Source organism: Zeus faber (genome assembly GCF_960531495.2).
Source record: "Zeus faber genome assembly, chromosome: 2".
Lineage (NCBI taxonomy): Eukaryota > Metazoa > Chordata > Actinopteri > Zeiformes > Zeidae > Zeus > Zeus faber.
Genome location: NC_137189.1, coordinates 19,488,627 through 19,508,190, shown reverse-complemented (window position 1 = coordinate 19,508,190; position 19,564 = coordinate 19,488,627). Strand labels below are relative to the sequence as shown.

General features: G+C 41.9%; 1 protein-coding gene across 1 annotated transcript; it reads right to left on the bottom strand.

The window, feature by feature from the left end:
* Nucleotides 1-1,853: 1,853 nt before the first annotated feature.
* On the bottom strand, nucleotides 1,854-17,779 carry LOC307247300 (phospholipase B1, membrane-associated-like; the record flags this gene model as incomplete). The annotated part of the gene is made up of 42 exons (XM_080023434.1): nucleotides 1,854-2,126; nucleotides 2,990-3,064; nucleotides 3,166-3,261; nucleotides 3,365-3,469; nucleotides 3,558-3,639; nucleotides 3,844-3,938; nucleotides 4,056-4,121; nucleotides 4,220-4,300; nucleotides 4,392-4,443; nucleotides 4,577-4,676; nucleotides 4,869-4,912; nucleotides 5,006-5,073; nucleotides 7,824-7,882; nucleotides 7,977-8,037; nucleotides 8,321-8,398; nucleotides 8,582-8,653; nucleotides 8,810-8,905; nucleotides 9,011-9,115; nucleotides 9,805-9,886; nucleotides 10,725-10,825; nucleotides 10,919-10,984; nucleotides 11,065-11,145; nucleotides 11,374-11,425; nucleotides 11,560-11,668; nucleotides 11,773-11,816; nucleotides 12,034-12,107; nucleotides 12,416-12,474; nucleotides 13,070-13,130; nucleotides 13,247-13,321; nucleotides 13,445-13,516; nucleotides 13,703-13,777; nucleotides 14,057-14,164; nucleotides 14,378-14,453; nucleotides 14,625-14,686; nucleotides 14,787-14,852; nucleotides 15,638-15,718; nucleotides 16,060-16,111; nucleotides 16,221-16,305; nucleotides 16,840-16,874; nucleotides 16,983-17,043; nucleotides 17,526-17,579; nucleotides 17,728-17,779. 42 exons carry the CDS (start codon nucleotides 17,777-17,779, stop codon nucleotides 1,854-1,856), a joined length of 3,291 nt encoding a protein of 1,096 aa, XP_079879560.1.
* Nucleotides 17,780-19,564: the final 1,785 nt, after the last annotated feature.

Below are 19,564 nucleotides of genomic sequence, written 5' to 3'. Positions count from 1 at the left end.
TATATAGTGTTAGGGGAGGGGCCATGCCTAGTAGGGCCGCCGTGCGTCATCCAGCCCTGATTTAGGCCCGTCCAAAATATCTGGAACAAAAACACAGTTTAACAGTCTAACTCCACAATTCAGTACTACATAGTTCACAGTCTTTGTACATTGTTTGATTCACTTACTTTCTAACATGTATAATGTGTTTAGAAACAAATCTCAGAATTGACTTCACAGGGACTTTAACAAGTACATGTGCCTGACAATGTTCACATAGTCCAGTTGAATGCTTCCCTATAATGTGGAGAGTCCTGTTCCAGTTACTGAACCTTATGTTGTACAGACCGGATGCTGAGGGACTACAGATCAGAGCTCCGTTAGGTCTGGCTTGTTCAACCCCCCATCCAGCCATCCAAATGGCATTGAATCTAATAAATATCATACACCGCCCGGCTTTATTATAAATTGAGATAATGTGTCAGATCTTAAACTGGCCAACATATGATACTTTACATCACATAGATTTTTTATTTTATTATTATTTAAGATATCTGAAGTGGGCTTGGCAGGGACCAGACGCCTGTTGTTACAGGCAAGTAAGTAGTTCAAAATCACGGTGGTACATGAATGCAGCATCATTTCAGCTACCTACTATGTGAATAGAGCAGTTGGCTGAAAGTACAAATAAAAATCAATGTACAGTTGATAAATTGCAGATCGTTATTTCTGTCACAAATTCACATAGATATGTCATATATAGTTATTTGACAGATACGTCAAAGTAGTTCTAATACTTATATCAGTTCATTGACCCCTCCCAATATACGGTATGTCAACATATATTGACGTATATTTAAAAAAAGGAGAGAAACACAATCACTAATAGTGATAATAGTGTTGACACAAATTATGAAAAATCTATTTCATTCTTTCGGTCTTTGCATATGGAAAAAATACGGTATTTTAGGTTGAATTAGTAATGAATATTACAATATTCTTAGAACTAGTTATGGGATTATCATTCATATTTAATAGGAGTTAACTCGTTGTAAATGCAGTGAAGTTTACCATCTAATAAATAATGGGGAAGCCCTTACAGCTAATCAAAGAAAATGCCCGAAGGGCTGGAAATTCTGAAATATTCTAGATATTGGTAGATAGTTGATATCCAATAAAACCTCTTCTGCCTTCGAGGCAGGATCTGAGGATGCTCGTTTTGGTGAAGATGAAGACTATTGTAGAAATTCAACAAAAATATTTCTATATGCCACAGATGTCGTTTCAATAATTTATTCAAAACAAAAATATAATGAAAGTGTTTTTGTGAAGAAATGTCAGACCAAAATTTGTTGAGGCACAATATGATCTCTATCTTTTATATAATACACAATCAAGTATCACTCAAATGAAGTAACAATTTCTTTGTGTCAATAAATAAGTAATGTGGTAAATTATGTCACAACCTATAAAAACATCTGCATTAATTATGGACAGTTTCTTACATATTTTTTTTTTACAATTGCGTCAATTGTCAGTAAGGACCCCACCAAAAACATGCACACATCATCGTCTGACAAGCGATGGACACTCAACACCAGGTCCCCGGGCGCGTCCATGAATGCTGCCCACTGCTCCTGGCTGGGCCCCCGGAGGAGGCCAAGCCAGGATGGGTTAAACGCAGAGGCCTTATTTCACCGGCCACCATCCAAAAGCATGTACGTGTGTGTGTGTGTGCGTGCATGTGTTGTAGTGTGGTGTGCTGTGTGACGATTAAAGATTGTTCTTCTTCTCATACTTAAACCCATACGACAGAGTAGATGATACAAAATATTGAATACATGGTGTACTTATTTGTGCATGTGTATCTGGCTTTAAAGACCAGTTCCTTTCATTTCTACCACTTTTTTGTCATTGTTTATATGGCTCTTTCGGCAGGAGAGAAAGAGCCAGGCGATAACAATGCCGACCAGTAAGCTTCCGAATGCAGCGACCACGGGCACCCACACCGGGAGAGAGGAGGGACACTTGAGCACGGGGACCGTTGGTGCAGGGCTGGCGCTTGTGGTGCTCTCTGTGGCTGGAGGGGTAGTGGTTACAGGTACACTAGGGAGGCTGTTGAACTTGGTGTAGATGAAGGGCTGAGCCTAAATTGAAAACAAAAACAAGAACAAACCAGTAGGGCCTATGCATTTATGACCCATAAAGGGAATAAGGTATGAAGCGCATCCAGTCGGTAATTATCACAATCTAACCCCCGACAGGGTGATCAGGACTTGTATCACTCTGAAGGAGGCTATTTTGCTGTAATGACCAATTGGATGCCCTCATATTAGATGACTACTTAATAAATAAAAGAATACTTTGAGAAGTAATATTGATTTTAAATTATTTTATAACTATCTGGCCGAGTTTAAGAGCTTCCCCTAAGAAAAATAGTCCAGATTAAGGTAGGTAACACTGCAACAATGTAGTAAACTATTCGGCCCACAAAAAAACCTTGCCTGTATCTATATCCTATTAACAGTTGGTGGCATAAATCTCTTCAAGTCTTTCACTGTAGTTCCTATGTATGTGCCAACGGTCATTATTAACAGACAGCGGTCATAATTCAGAAATAATTGATCAATCGAAATCGAGTATTCCACTGAGTCGTGTAGTAAGAGCACAATAATGGGAATCTGATCCTCTACAGCAGATTTTAAGATTTGGGCCCTTCTCTTGATCCATCAAGTCTACTATTGAATCTAGTATTGTGCATTTACTCGTGTGCTGAGACAGAATATCAGCATTACAAAGGCGTCAACCTTAAATGTTTAACCCCACCACAATTTATTATCGGTGGATAATAAAAAGTGTAAACTTTTTTGGGGGGGGTGGAGGTTCCCAGCCAGAGCTTAGTTTGTCAAGGGGGCCTTGCCATAAAAAACTTTGGGAACCCCTGGTCTTAACTATAGCAGTTGGGCCTCCTCCCCCCAAACTCTGCAGAGGTGTGAATTACAATACGTACCTTGGAGGGACAGTGAATCTTGGAGCGGTCGTACGTGAAGTTGTTATAGGCCTGTTTTCTGCCCACTGGCTCCAACTGTCAAAACAGCAGTGCACAATGTCACCGCAAAGCATTCGGAAGCGCTGATTGGCTGCAGTGCCTCTGGTTCGGTTTCCAACATGTCCGCCATTACTCACCATGTTGTTCCACAGGGCGATGGCCATCTCTGCATGCGCTCGCTCACTGATGTGGAAGCAGTCGACGGAGAAAAAACTCAGGTCTGCCTGGCCTTTCTGGAAGAACATTAACATCCACTTTCAGCATGTTATGTGGTGGGCCTGTGTGTCCGTATGGAAGCTCGGCTCAGTCATTGACTTTGGGGTCTCTGCTACTTACTCCGACGTAGGGGATGAAGAAGTTGTGTAGATAGGGTTGAAGGACAACGGCAAAATCTTCCCGTCCATCATAACGATCTCCAGAGATGAGGTAGTGAGTTTCATCCTACAGAAAAACATAAAAACAAGACGATTAGAGGAGTTCTGATCTAGGTAAGCCGCCAAATTATGTATAATAAGAGTGCATTTTTCACCTGGTACTGGTGATTGATTCGTCTGATCTCCTCCACCTCTGGAGAGTTGTCCTCTATGTTCAGAACGCAGGGGCAGTTGGACCTGCGTAAACATTTGAATTCTATTGATTCAATCCCCTGCTAAGTTTGTGGTTGGTCTACATGTCTAAGCGCTGGGCAACTAAACAGTGGTAAATGGTAAGTGTATCGTATCAGCAAAATATTCAGCATTGGCCCCAATGACATAATTGTAGATGCAGACTAAAATATTACGTACTGTATACAACATAAACGCTATTGTCTGTACCTCTGCATCAGGGTGCAGCCCAAGTCGTTCTTCTTAACTCTCCTCAGTGTGTCAATCTGCACAATTTCAACAACATTAACCAATACCCTTGGTACCTACAAACACAGAGAACAGTAGGGGGGAGAGAAAATAGAGAAATATCAGTCACACTATGGTAATGGTAATGGTAGATATACAGTACATTAATAGCCCTGATAGTCAATATATCTCACCTCTTGGTAAAGCATGTCCAGGCTGAGCATGAGATTATGGCTGTAATTCTTTGGTGACAAGTTATTCTGTAAGAGGCACAAATAAAAATGTGTGTATTAAAGTTCCATTCCATTCAATAGTATCAAAGTTGGTTATGTATGTTCATTCATAAACGGACACTCACTTGGTCAACGCAGTAGTTGCAAAGATCATTTCCGCCGACAAACACTGTCACAAGCTTCCAGTCGTTTGCAAAATTCACTTTCTGTGCAATGTTAGACAAAGGGTGAAAGGGTTGAGCGTGAGTGACAAAACAAAGTGAGTGAGTTATCCTCTCTCTGCATTCTTATTCCTACCTTATTTTCCCTCATGGCCTTAATGAGGGCTTGGACTTGCGCAGGGATCTCACTGAAGACAGAGCAAAGGCAGAGATTGGTTGCGGTAGACCATCGCCGTGGAGTTCAAAGGCAGTTCATTAGATTAAAGACATTTAGGTTGACATCGATATAGAGAATGAGGGGAAAAAGAAGAGTGCACGTACAAGGCCTTAGCTCCAGGCAGGGCCATGTTGAAGTCCTTCCTCATTATTCCCTGACCTTTGGAGAATCCATGGAGAGCGGCATTGAATTTTCTCAGAATGTCTGAGGAGATACAAGGGCCAATCAGCACTACAGCACAAGGAGAACCGGTTCCAACTTTTGCCGTGGAAAGTTATTGACTAACGCTTTCCTCTTCCTAGACCAAGAGCACTGAGTAAGAGACCCTTCAGTAAATCAGTTAGCGGTTTGTTGCTAAAAATGACCTTTGTTTTTGTGGGTGTGACATGAACTCACTTGGTAGCGTTGTGACAGTCTCCAGAGTCTCATCTCCGCCGATGCTGTGGAAAAATAGAAGTTTCCAAAAATATCGGTGGGATTTTTTTCAAACACAAAAAAGTGAAAGGCTTGATGACGATGTATGCTGGCGCTACCTCCATGAGACTCCCTTGTACTGCCACTTGAGCTGAAAGAGGTTCTTCGCCCTAGCACCAGTGCCAGTCTACAAACAGAAAGGAGACAGACCTCAGTATCAAATGCAGACACGGAAGAAATTTACAAAGGGCTGCAGAGAGGCAGACAGACAGCGTGGTACAAATAACAGAAATGGAATGTGAAAGGGCTGTTATCACCAATGGGAGTTGTTTGACTGGTTGTCAGGCTGATTATGGAGCTCACAGGTCAAGGATGCAAGGTAAGCAAGCTATTGATGGTGGGTAATTGCTGACTGTTGCTCTGCATGCATTCAAGATCATGTATATGTACATGTATGTATATCTATTGACTGCATTGTGTAGAGCAGTCTTTCTGAACCTGGGGTCAGAGGATTGTACTAGGGGTTCTAGGGGGTCCCCAGAAAAAAATAAAAGTTAAACTTAACCGTTATTTAATATACGAGACAATAGAGGACAATAAGAGGATGTACACCAATGGCTGTTTTGATCCTAGTTTCACTGTTATCTCCCTAAATATAGTATAGACAGGTATGGGAGTGTGGACTAAATTATATCTAACAATAAAAATCTCTGAGACCCAGATTTGGGTCTCAGAGATTTTTATTGGGCTAAAGAAAGCGGGTCGTGATCTACTGCATATCAAATTGAGGGTCCTTGATATTGGAAAGATTGAGAATCACTTGTGCAGTGTATGGCATTACCTAAGCCTTAGGCAGTGCCATACATATAGTTCCCACCAGACTGGCTGTCAAGCTGTTGGAGCTCGGATTGAATGGTCCGCTGTGCACCTGGATCCTGGACTTCCTCACAGGCCGCCCCCAGGTGGTCAAGGTGGGGAAGTACATGTCAAGCTCCCTCACCCTGAATACAGGATCCCCCCAGGGCTGCGTCCTCAGCCCCCTACTGTACTCCCTGTACACACACGACTGTGTGGCCAGGTCCAGCTCCAACACCATCATCAAGTTTGCTGACGACACCGTGGTCGTGGGCCTGATCACCGACTGCGATGAGAAGGCCTACCGCGAGGAGGTGGCTGACCTGTCACTCTGGTGCCAGGGCAACAGCCTACACCTGAACGTCAGCAAAACCAAGGAGCTGATTGTGGACTTTAGGCGTGGATCACAATCGAGGACGCACGCGCCCTTGTGGATTAATGGGACTTCTGTCAATAGGGTGAGCAGCTTCAGATATCTGGGAGTCCACATCACAGAGGACTTAACATGGACTGTACACACAGACACTCTGGTGAGAAAGGCGAGGCAGCGTCTCTACCACCTCAGGCAGCTGAGGAAATTCCGGGTCTCGGTGAGGATCCTCAAGTCCTTCTACTCTGGAGCAGTGGAGAGCATCCTGACAGGCAACATCACTGCCTGGTTTGGGAACTGTACTGCCCAGGACAGGCGGGCCCTGCAGAGGGTGGTGCGTTCAGCTGAACGTACCACTGGAACTACCCTCCCCCCCTTGCAGGAGCTATACACCAGGAGGTGTAGTAGCAGAGCCCGTAGGATCATGAAGGATCCTCATCACCCCAACAACGGACTGTTTCAGCTGCTGCGGTCAGGCAAGCGCCTCCGCAGTCACACAGCGAGAACAGAGAGACTGAGACTGAGTTTTTTCCCGCACGCCATTAGAACTGTCAACGCTGACCTCACCAGGGGTCCTAACCGAGCCATACACTAGGCTCCACTACCTACTGTACTGTATGTAGCATACTGTACCGCATACTGTATCACTGTTCAGGGTTGTTCGTGATGCCGTATTGCTGCGCCGTACTGTTGTATACTGTGCTGTATTATCCCAAACACTACTCCCTCTATTCACATTCACATGCCACTTTAATTCACATGCCACTTTAAATGCACATATCTGTATATACATAGGCTTATTCCTTCTATCTATTCCATTTTATTTCAATTCATTTTTATTGTATTTTATTCTATATATTTTTATCTTATTCTATAAGTATTCCACTTACTGTACGTTTTAGGAGTCAGTTAGTCGGTCTATTAGAAAGGAATCTTCTACTTTTTATTTTATTTTCTATTTTTTCCTAGGACATATTGTGTGCTATCACCGGGTGCGTTGCATTACATTTCACTGCATATATGTATGGAAGTATGTATATGTATGTGACAAATAAAAAATCTTGAATCTTGAATCTTGAATCTTGAATATTTTCTTTGTAAATACAGCAAAGACAAGTCCAATCTTTCACAAACTCTAAATTATAAATTGAACTTTTTTGTAGAAATAACTATAGAAACTGGTCAGGTGACAGTGTGGACAGTATATAGCCGGTCAAAGCTGACCTTTATGGGCCAGCGTAGGTGAGTAGATGGGCCGTCCACTTCCAGGTTAGTGATAATATTTTACCATATAAGCTCCCTTCTGTCTACCGAGCATTAAGCTGGGTAGGTGTTGCCAACGGGGGTGAGTAGAAGATAGCATCTTGTTTTTTAATCATGTTTCGACCATAACGGTTGTTGCCCACTGGCTAGTTGACTTGGTGTGTAGCATGTACAGTATATTATGGCTATCGTGAATTCAGTTTCAGAGCTATTGAAACATATCTCTGATTTCTAATTAGAAACGCAATAAATATTGCCTTAGCCCACAAAACATGCATATTTCATACTTTTGTTTGAGGATAATGCACGTCTCTGTCTCGTTGTCTTATCTTTGCATTTGGGGGAACCCGGTTTATAGAAACATTACCTTTAAGGTGGTGTTGTCGAACATCACTATCGTTAAAGAAAACCCCTTACTACGCTCCGGTTACATGTAGTTTAACACTCACCGTGTAGGAGTCTCCCAGCGCAGCCACCACCTTGATGTCTCCCGGTCGCAGCTTGTGAACTACGGGGGGGGCACAATAAAGCACAATAAGCATGTAATTGTCGCCAGTGTGTGCTGAAGCAGGATTTTTATGACATGTGATTCTCCGACTGACCTGAGGTGGGGACAGAGTCAGATGGGGCAAGGTCCGGACAGGAGAAGTCACTTCCCCAGTTCTGGTGGAGCACAAACAGTAAATGTCTATTGATATAATGTCACTGACCTAAACCAGATATTTTCCCAATTCTATTCCCTTTCCCCTTACTCATATAGCAGACATGTTATTTCTGAGGTTGTCCCTGGAAGGTCAGATTCTAGGTATGACAAGTAGGTATGAACAGTGCCTTGGTCACTACATGGGAAACTCTTTTTCTTTTTTTTTTACTTCTGTGTTCATGACGAGCCATAGGCTATAAAGCTCCTGGATCAACTTGTAGAACTTTTGTTCATTATACTTACTGTGACTGGTTCAGGCGTTGGAGGGGGTCCAGTATACAAGTAATTGCTGTTATTATAAGTCCGGATATATGGTGAAGTCTAGGGAGTGAGCAAAGACAGGTACATGTTTTAATATTGAGTTATTCACATTACTAAATTACAAACTCAAAAATGTAAACCGGTCTGAGTAATTTTCAAGGTAGATGAGGCGGAGAAATAGTGGTTAAAACACAAAAGGTTGACTGAAGTGGGATGAATAGGTTCTGAACCGCAGTCCCTCACCTTCGATGGACATTTCAGATCCATATCACTGGAAAAATTCTGTTGGGCAGTCTTTACACCCAGAGGCTCCAGCTATTGAAAAACAAGAGGGCGAGCCATCATATTATACCATGTTGACAGTCAGAGGTGGATTCCTACTGTGGTCACCAATTCTAAAACAAGTAATCTGAGGAGATGGAAGTTAAAGAACATATAAAAAAAAATGGGGCCATAATAGCGGATTTGTACCATGTTGTTCCAGAGGGAGCGAGCCATTATAGTCTGCGCCTTCTTACTGAGGTGGAAGCAGTCAGCACTGAAAAAGCTGCGATCAGGACGCCCATCCTTGGAAACAGACAGGTGGCAAAAGTGAGCCTGTTTCAACCTTTCTAGACATGGACATGGACATGGAGAGGTGAGGTATAAGAAGGGCGGTGAAGTGTCTCTCACCGGCAGCCTGGCCATGATAATCTCTCTGAAGAACGGCTGAATAACCACAGTGAAGTTGGAGTGGGTATCGTACCGGCCAGTCTCAACCAGCTCTTGCAGCGAATGCTGGAGTGGGGAAGAATAGCATAAGGGTAAAGTTTGAATGTCTTTGTGTGTTTTTATTGATGGACAAAATGGCCCGGTGATACAGTATAGCCGCGTTTCCACCGCAGGAACTTTCCCCTGGAACTAGTTACTTTTGGAGGAACTCAGTGCGTTTCTACTGCAAGGACCAGGGTCTAAATTAAGTTCCGGGGACATTATTCTGGAAGCCAAAAAGTCCCTGCCTGGGGGGTGGTACTTTTAAAAAGTACAGGAACTTTGGTGGTGGGGTTACATTGCTGAACATTTCTGATTGGTCGAGCACTCGCAGCATTCTGTTTCAAGCCACCACTTTTAAAAATCTGTAGCTACAAACCGACTAATTTTTGTTCATTGTGCTATGACACATTAACATTGGTCAGCCATGTTACTTTCCACCCAAAGTGGAAGCTTGGTACTGCAAACCTTGCAGAATCAGGTTAACCTGAAACAAGGTAAACGCAGGGGATTTTCAGCAGTTGGCCTTGTTTGTGGTGGCTCCTGGTTCCCTTTATTGGTCTAATTTTTAGAAACAGCTTTTCATCCAAATCATCATGGTTCTTTAGACCACGTGGAAATGCAGACAACAACGGGCTAAAGGAACCTGAGAAAAAGTCCTGGGTCTAAAAGTTCCATGTACTTTGAGTGTAAACACAGTGTCTTAAGTGTCTTACCTGATAGCCTCTGTTCAGCTCCTCTAACTTATCGAGGGCTTTAGAGCCTGGCTTTGGCAAGATGACACAAGGACACAGTATCCTGTTACAGGTAGAGATAACAGCACGTTATACCACCTTTTATGATTACGTTTTTATTGATGACATGTACAGTTCAATAGATAACATATCATGGAAGAGACACTAAGATGGGCTAGACAGTGTGATTATGAGAGAGAGTATGATAGAGAGAGAGAGAGGGATTTATTATATTGTGCACTGTATCCAAGCATGTGACATTGAACCAACAGTCCAAAATGGTAGATGGTCCTTTATATAAATGTCAACTGCAGATTATAAAGGCTCTGCACTCTGTTATACTCTGCAGGCGTCATTTATTAAGGGTAGGGTTGTTACAATTCCAATTCGAAAACGTAAATTGATCGAAATGAGCGTTCGATTTCGAACTTCAAAATCACAAGCAGGTTCGCAATTCTCCCTGTATTCTTTTGTGCTATGTCCACGTACATCCTCTTTGTGCACGCAAGTGAATGAGCTGCGTGCGCTGCAGCTCTGTCTTTCGCTCTCCGGCGCGGGGGGGTGCGGACTGGGACCATACCGAGTGACTTCTGCTGGACTGTCCCTTGCCCCATCTATTCCGTCATTAGCATGGCATGTGTGAAAAGGTGCAAGATGGAAATTGTCCTGGATGTAGCTGCATGTGTAAATAGTGAAACTCACTAGTGGTGCCGGAAAGGTTACCTGTAATTTATCGGAAACTATGTGTGAATGCGGCTTGACAACGGCATAGCCATCAGAAAAAAAATACATGTTTAAATCAAAAATCAAATCAAATCATGACCTTAATGTCAAAAGTCAAATCATGGAGAATCGTGACACCGCTAATAAAGGATCATCTTGACAGGAGAATTTTTCCTTACTTGACCAGCCAGGTGGGGCATTTTAGTGAGGAGTGTATGTGCATTTCTCTCAGTGGGGTAATGTGGAGAGGCTCCACAAGATTGACCAGGGCCCGTGGAACCTGAAACATAGTATAAAGTTGGTTAATTAAGAAATACAGAACGGGGGAACCACCAAATGGGAAAGTGTGAAGGAGGCTTTCTGGTGAACTTACTTCTTTGTGAAGATAATCCAGGGACTCGCGAATGAAAAGCGCATAGTTTTCTACAGAGTAATAAAGCTGTGGATATTAAAAGGTAATCATGAGAGATTTGGTAATGATTACAAAATAAAAAATTGCCACGCATCTTTTGCACTCACAGAGTTGTAGCAGTGGTCACAGATATCGTTGCCCCCAATGAACATGGTGATCAGTTTCCAGTCGGTTGCAAAGTTGATGCGCTGCGCAAGGGGGGGGGAAACGCCAGAGGAATACGACATTATCCCAGTGGTTATATTTGGCATAGCTGCATCATGTCACCCTTCAATACATATTTTCATAAAATATTGGCAAAACTAGTATATGTTATGTGATTCTAAATGCAATCATTTTTTCACCATGAGGAGAATATTAGTCCGCATTATTCATGAACAGCAAGTTTATTCCAGGATGGGTATCTATGTACTTACAGTGTCATTTTTCATCCTTTTTACCAGGGCTCGCACCTGTGCCGGTAGGTCCCTTTAAATATACATGGGTGATTAAATATCAAATTTTACATTAAATACCTTAAACAGCTAAGTACAAGTGCAAGCACAGAATGTATAAATATACAAGGATGTGGTTTTATTTTGAAGAACCTCCATCACACTCACTCGCTTTTCCCTCCCGCGACAGCCTGGTTGAAGTAGGCCTGAGGAGTGTCCTGCTTGCCTGTGCCGGTGGAGTAGCCGGCCACATCAGGATTAAAATGCTTCAAGATGTCTGCATGTTAGAAAAGAAAAACATAAAAACGTGTTACACCGCCAATCAGGCGACGTTAAATTTAAGTCTCGCCGACATTCACAGATATGAAGCATGAGACTTACTAGGCAAAGTGGTGACAGTGGTCAGGTTCTCATCTCCGCCAATACTGCAAAATAAAAGAAAAATAATGTTCACTCCGTACAACAGACATGTTAACAGACATCACAGCTAAAATATTAGATTCAATTAGATAAAAACTCTTTGGATGTAGCCCCCGCAAGTATGAAATTGCGACTTTTATCATGTAAAAGAATCCAAATAACAAGCATAATAGCTGTGAAACCACATTAACATGAGATAGATGTGTTTTAATGATGACCCACCTCCAGGATAAGCCCCTGTACTGACGTAGGACATCCAGTAGGTTGCTTGGGCTGGATCTGATGCCATTCCCCGCCTGCACACGAGTACGTTCACGTTTCAATATCCAACCTCATTGATAAGCGGTTTCCTCTGTATGTTAACACACACATCCAGTCCCACCGCCACAATGGAAACTACTAGTTTTTATGCAACACACCTAATTCAAATGTTCTAGACCTTTTGTTAGTGATTTTGATTAAATTATTTTACCGTTAAGAGCTTACAGGCTTACAGACAAATGCCTGTACAGAAAGGTGAACCACTAAGAATAGAATGTGATCACACAAAGCAAAGATATGATTCAATTTCAAATATAAAATATAAAGAAAAAAATGCTCTCACTGTCAGAGAGTCTCCGACTGCAGCCACCACCTTTATATCTGCAGGGCGCAGGGCGTGGACTGGGGGAAATACAAAGAACAGCAAAAGAAGACTTCATAAAACTTACGATTGCCTTCTTTTGAGTCAGATAACAGTTTTTCCCCTCGCCAGAATGGATGCAAATTTGTGGGGACAACGTAAGGTGTTGATACATAAAGGGATTGATCTGTGACATTGGCCATGTTCTTTAGTGGAATGTAATTGAGAAATTATAAAATCTTGGGTTTAGATGTCAAAAGTTTCAGACTTTAAAAAACAAAGACATGCAAGGTCTTTGCTGTAAAACAAAGTAAAATGATATTATGATACGAAACATGACAAAAACAAAGAGTGTCCTGCATCAGCATTCAAACCTGGGTATACAGTGTTAAATCGAATCCCTAATCCACTAAGCGACATGAGACACTGCCGAAATTGTTGTATTTTCCGCCTATTTTTACGTTTTATTCAGTCCCAAATCCGGTTCCAACCTCACACTGGGTAAAAAGAAGGTGGTACAGTACAAAAAGTGCAGGAGACATTTCCCCACTGCCACACGCACCCTGTATTTAGTCAAAGTCAGACTCGTCTTCTTGTTCGATCATTTGACAAAAGACATGCAGGAGGTGGTCCTACCTGAGCTGGGCGGTGAGATGGAGGGGCTGCGGTCCTTGCAGAGCAGCTCTGTGCCTGTAACCTAGACGGGGGATCAGGGGAAAGAGAGCAGGGCACGATGAGGACAAAGCAGGACGGGGGACTAAGATGTGTCCATGTGCCCATGGCACTACAGTGAGGGGAGAAGAAATTACTCACTGGGTCCAGCAGAGGGGAAGGGTCACTGTGGCGAGGTGAGGGTGAGTTTCCCTCCGTCCTGAGGAAGGGGTGGTCCTGTTTGAGTTATGGAGTTTTAGAAGGGAGAGGGAAAGAGTTCAAAAACAGTTTCTCATTGACGTATTGAATTACAACAGATGTTTTGATGTGATTGACACCATGTTTGACATCACATCTCACCTCAGTGGGACACGGCACCGTGATGATCACCCCACTGGCCTCAGGGGCGGTTTGGCCACTTGTGGACTGAAGCTAGAAAACACACACAATACATTTTCCTTGGACTTTCGCTCAACAATGGCCACTGAGCACAATGATTTTGCATTTGTGTTTTTTGTGTGTGCGCCAAATATCAATATGTAAAGGAAAATGACCATTATGCCGTGACCATTTTGCCTATTGGTAAACCAGTGTAGGATTGAGGAAATTATTTCTCACCAGGTTAGACCACATCTGCACCATCTGCTTATCAGTTTCACGGGACGCTTGCGTCTCAGAGGGGGCTCCCCCTCCCTGTTAGATCAAAACAAAAAAAACAACATGCACATTACACAACACCACATGTTTTCCATAGCTTCTTGAGATAAAATAACCAGGGTGTAGCATCTATTTCATTCATTTGATATTACAACTATGCGGACCAAAAGGAAAATCATAGAGGAAATTGTTCTAAAAGCTGAAGCAGAAGAAGGCTTTCTGTACTGTCCAAGTAACAGTTCAGTTGCATTAGGACCTAAAATGATACAATTGGAATTGGGTGAGGGGTCCATAGCCAGACCGCCTGTAACTCACGCCGTTGGTGGAATGGTCTGTGACGAAGAGCGTTTCCTGCAGGACCACAGCAAAGTCATCTCTGTCGACGTACCATCCCTTCTTCACTAGGTGGTCATCCAAGGACTCCTTTACAAATTGGGCAAACATTGGAGGAATGTCATTCAACTATAAAGTCCACACAACAAGTAGCCAGCGATTCATTGATTGTCATCAGATTGTAGCCATATGACCTATTAACCACACAGGATGAGCCCAAGTGGCATTGTTAAACTGGGCAATGTGGAACACAAATTTGAGAGGGATAAATAGCATAATGGAATTTGGGTGGAGGTCACAGACCTGGAGGGCTTGTGTGAGTACAGCCCTATGGAGCCTGAGTTCTCCAGCGCGTTTGGTTTCCATGCATGGACACATCCTGAAAAATGTCAGTTGTTAAAACCTTTTTTGACATTTTTATCCCAGACTGATGTAATCACCGAATGAAGCACTAAGGGATTTTAAATGGAGAGAAATCTACTCTTCCACTCTACCATTGTTTTGACATTGAGTCTGCCATCTGTCACACTGCGGTGCATATCTGACCCACCTGTTCTGGTTTGTGTCATACTCTCCGTTCCACACCGCAATGCTTACAATGGACCTTTTCAGCTAGAAAAAGGGACAAAAGGACACAGTGACGCGACGTTTGTGAGGCGAAGTGAGAGAACAGTTGAGAAAGTGGCCGAAAAATATTCGCTCCATCTCAAACCTGAGAGTGCAGCAGCTGCAGGGCGCGCTCCACCTCCTGAACTGTCGCACCGATCATCGATTTCACCTACACACCAACAACACAAAATGCTATTTGAAAGGAGGACTGACTGGGTGGTTTCACAGCGGTATTTTAATCGAAATCAAAACTAAGATAATCCTACTTTAATGAATCCAGAATTTAAAAATGCCTTTCTGAGACATTGCTTAATTTAAGATGAATTAGTTCTAGACTAGGAAGTCCTAGACTAGGGTCATAAAGGACTAGTCAGCTCCTTCTGACTGGTCTTGGTGCTGGTCTTCGTCCAGATAATCCATTTTCTCTTTTGTCAAGTTCGACCTGGAGGCTACATCCAATAATCCAAAGATAAACCTGCCTCTGGCACTGGGTCATTTAAGCCTTCACTTGGACCTAGATTAGCTCTAATCTTCCTTCTGAAAATCAGATTTTTTAAACCAAGACCAGGGCAAGTCTGGACTATTATCAAACCATGACTGAGCAAGGCCAATTCCATGAGTCCGGATTAAAAGTGTGATTTAGTCTAAGATTAGGTTGCAATAGAGCATTTGTAAATTACATAAAATGTCAGAATCAGCATCAAAATCTTTCAAAAACTCCAGGGAGACAATCCCGAAGAAACGTCCCAAAGAAATTGGACGCTGACAGAATGAGAAGAAATCAGTGTGTAGCTTGGTGTTGATAAGACCCTGGACTCTATTTGAAGGTACAACAGAACACAGCAAGCTTGATAGACGATTGCCCCTTACTCCCTAAAGGCCGATCATATCGCCCATAAGTGCTGATCGTAAGATGCTTCAAAATAACGGTCTCAGAGATGTGTCGCTGCTCACCTGCTGCTCTTCACAGGCACAGAGATGATCCACCTGGACGAAGAGAAGCACTGTCTTCCACACTAAGTCTGCATCCAAGGCCTGCAGGAAAACATAGATACGGTTGAAACAGCGACAAAATCGACACCTGGATAGCTCATCTGGCCTTTGGAAAACATTTTAGACTTCAGAATTATGACTTAAAAGGATACCTTAACATTTTAGCATATTTTTATTCTTGCATTGCAGCTGGATCGAGGTCCTTATTTGTACTATTTTAAGAGACGTTAAAGTTAAGAGATTGTAGTCTGTCTATATAGTCTACTGTATATTATAGTCTCTAGAAGCAATGTGGGAGTTTGATTGATAAATAAATGGTTTACTATACATCTAGAATTTTATTTTTCCAAGGTACCACTTTCATTCAGAGATTTTGCTGTTACCTGATGATTCTGCAAGTAGAGGGACAATCCCTTTGCCTGCTCCACCAAATCCCTACAAACAGGGTATTACAAACAAAAAATAAATAAAAAAAATATCCATCAGCGTGACACTAAAAGTGTCTCCAGTATGAGTATGGAGAGTATGGAGTTGCCATCTTTACCTGTGTTGAACGAAGTCAGAAGAGTACAGGTTTGTCTCGTCATTGGGGGTAATTATAAGCATAGGGTTGAACAGGGTCATCAGCTCTGGGAAAGACGAATGAAAAGAAACAAAGGGAGGTGAACAACACATCTAGCATTTATTTTAAGGTACATTAACTTTTGCGTCACTTACAGAACTTTGGACATTGGAAAATGTGGGAAACCAAGTCTATGCTTTTTTTTTTTTAACCAATAAGAGCTCTGTAAATATTTTCATGATGAAATTTTTGACAGTCTACATCTGTAATAGCTCTGATATTTCAATTAAATTCATCAAAATACAAACACATAATGTCAGATAAGGTTCTGTGCCTTCAATAAATACATTTATGGCCCATTTTCACCATTAGACTGTCCATAAAATGGATTTCAAGAACTTTTTTAATCTTGTGCACCCCAATAAATAGTGAACGCAGAACTGGCTAATATACATTTATAGGTATGAAGGGTTCACTGATCGACATGATCAAGGACTGCTCCGATATCAAAGTAGTAAAGATACCACACAGTAGTATGTATGTAATTACAATTGCATAAGGGTTAGGTAGACAAACATTTGACTCCAGTTTTGAAGCTTACCTTGGAGTCTCGATAGCACTTTGGACAGTTGATTGCTGCAATGAAAGAGGGTAACAGGGTTTAGTGTCGCTCAATAAGAAAATCTTCATCCTGGAAAAAAAAGTATTGACTGAGCAGCCAAAGCTTACTGGCGTTTCACTCACCTGCGCATGTGAAGACCGATGGAAGAAAGAACGGCCAAATCAGACGGCTTTACACTGTTGACTTGAGAGAGAAATAAATATCTATTGAGATTTTGCACAAATAAGGGTATTTATATAAAATCAGAATCAGAATCAGTTTATTCCACCAGGCACATCTACATATAATAGGAATTTATTCTGGTGAGGTATTGATGCGTTTCCCTACAGACCATCAGCATAACAAAAAGCTTAACAGTCAGCAAAATTTGATAAAAAAAAAAAAAAAAAAAAAAGAATAGAAAGTGAAGTAAAAATAAAATAAAAAAATGTAATAGAAAATATATTATATAAAACTGAAATAGAAATACTGATATTTGGTATAAATGTTACACAATATGTAATAATACAAAACGAGAGCGGCGTAAACATGCAATTTAAAGGCCATGGTTAACTAAATGAATTTATAATCTATACGGGTTTAAGGTTCAACTATTACCTGTGGTAATTGATTGATAGATAGATAGATAGATAGATAGATAGATAGATAGATAGATAGATGCTTACTGGTGGATGGAGGAGGCTGAGAGGGAAAGGTCTGTGGGCATGGCAGTGTTGTTGCTGGAGAGACAGGATGAAAGAGCCGTGTTAACAATTTGAACACATAAGTTATTATCACAGAAGAGAAGGCAAGAATGTTGATTTTCGAGGTGCACTGTAAAAAAAAAAAAAACCTGACACAGAATGAGAGGATGAAAAGAGTGATGACCTGGTGTCCACTGGAGCCCCAGCAATGTAACCGTAACCAGCAGTAAATGCATCCTTTTGCCCGCTTGTGTCTTTGTCGATTGTCCCAGAGGCTTTGATCCTCTGCTCCCTTTCTTTCTTCCTTTTATCTCCCTTCAACTACTTGCTGGGACCGGCAGTTGTACTTGGCCAAGGGAAATAATATACATCGTAACAACTGTGGCCCGAAAGGGGAGGGTCTGGCCCATTGCTCAAAGGCTGTGGCCTTGACACCAATAGGTTAGCGTTGAAGCCATGACACGGCACGACTGTGGTGTCGTTGTATTAAGGGAGAAGGTAAGGTAAGGTAAGGTTAGATAAGGTATGGTAAAGGTATATTCAGTTATGGTATGGTAAGATAAGACAAGGTAAGGTAAGGTAAGGTATGGTATGGTAAGTTATGGAAAGGTGAGGTATGGTAAGGACATTCATCACAGTCGTTTTCTGACTTGTTGCGATTACTGTAAATAAAATGGGGAGGGCAATCTTTTAATTGCTACAATCAGATTGTTGTTGACAGGGTTATTTCAAGCCAACCGGTGCTGGTTGATGATTACAACATTTCTTGGTTAGAAAACGCTTTTCATATCTGCTGTGAGATAAGGCCGGAGTCTTTTATCAGTTAGTTTAACAAATGGCACAATATTATGTTAAAAGCACAATCAAGCTCACTTTTACAATGTGGCATGAAGCCATAATCTCTTTGTCTATGTCTGCATGTTAGCCGAACAAATAACGTTATATGGAAAGGAAAGACTACAAATTTCCGGCAAGCCCAATCATGTGGGTTTCAGTAATATTTGCTTGACAGAGATTTATAAGGAAATAAGGTGAGCGAAACAAATATTCCCCCACAGGCACAATAAAAGTATATTTTATTGTATTGCTTGGAAACATATGGCACTGGGATCCTTGACCTCTCTGCATCAAAGGTGAAAGACTATCTTGTGATGTAATGATCAGCACTGATCTGCTGATCATACATACATACTACTTGAATGATAAAATATGTCCTTGGCAGACGAGACAAACAACTAAGTTCATAAAATAGGGTGAACTGTAAGGCAGGGGCAGACCTTTAATCATCTCTTATCTTCTCTAACAGACTGTTCAACAGACATGCAGCAGTGATTCTCAACCTTTTTTGTATCAAGGACCTCCAACGTGATACTCATTCGGCCATGGACCCCATTTGATAAGATTTTGTCTCTGGGACCCCGATCTTAAGAAGATTGTTATTGTTTGATAGGATTTACTCCAAACTTCCACATCTGTCCATACTATGGTTAGGGAGATACCAGTGAAACTATGAAATAACTATGAAACTTAAAATCACGGCCAACTATTAATCATTTTGCTGGGGATCTCCTGGGGCCTCTGGGAGGACCCCTGGGGATCCACAGGCTCCACATTGAGAACCACTGCCACGAAGCATATATAGAGCGAGCTGTACGACACCAATCTGAGCAGGTTGACAGTTTGCATGGCTCCCAACCCAAATATGAAGAACGGAAGAACGTGTTGTCGACATTACTTTATTTTTTTTTTATGTTTAAACAACATTATTTTCAAAGCTTTACGTCTCTGGTCGCCTCGTTCTTTTTATTGGACCAACTCCGGCGCTTTGCTGCCCCCACGTGCTGTTGCTTGGCGACGTAGTCGTCGGTCTACGTCACCGGATGTTGACGCTTTCGTCGGCTGCGGAGAAAGACCAAATACGCAAATTGAACGCTGTGAGGTCGAAAATAAAAAATAAAAGATATATTTGATTTAAAAAAAATTCTACATATATAAATGCAGAATTATAAAATTAAATTAAA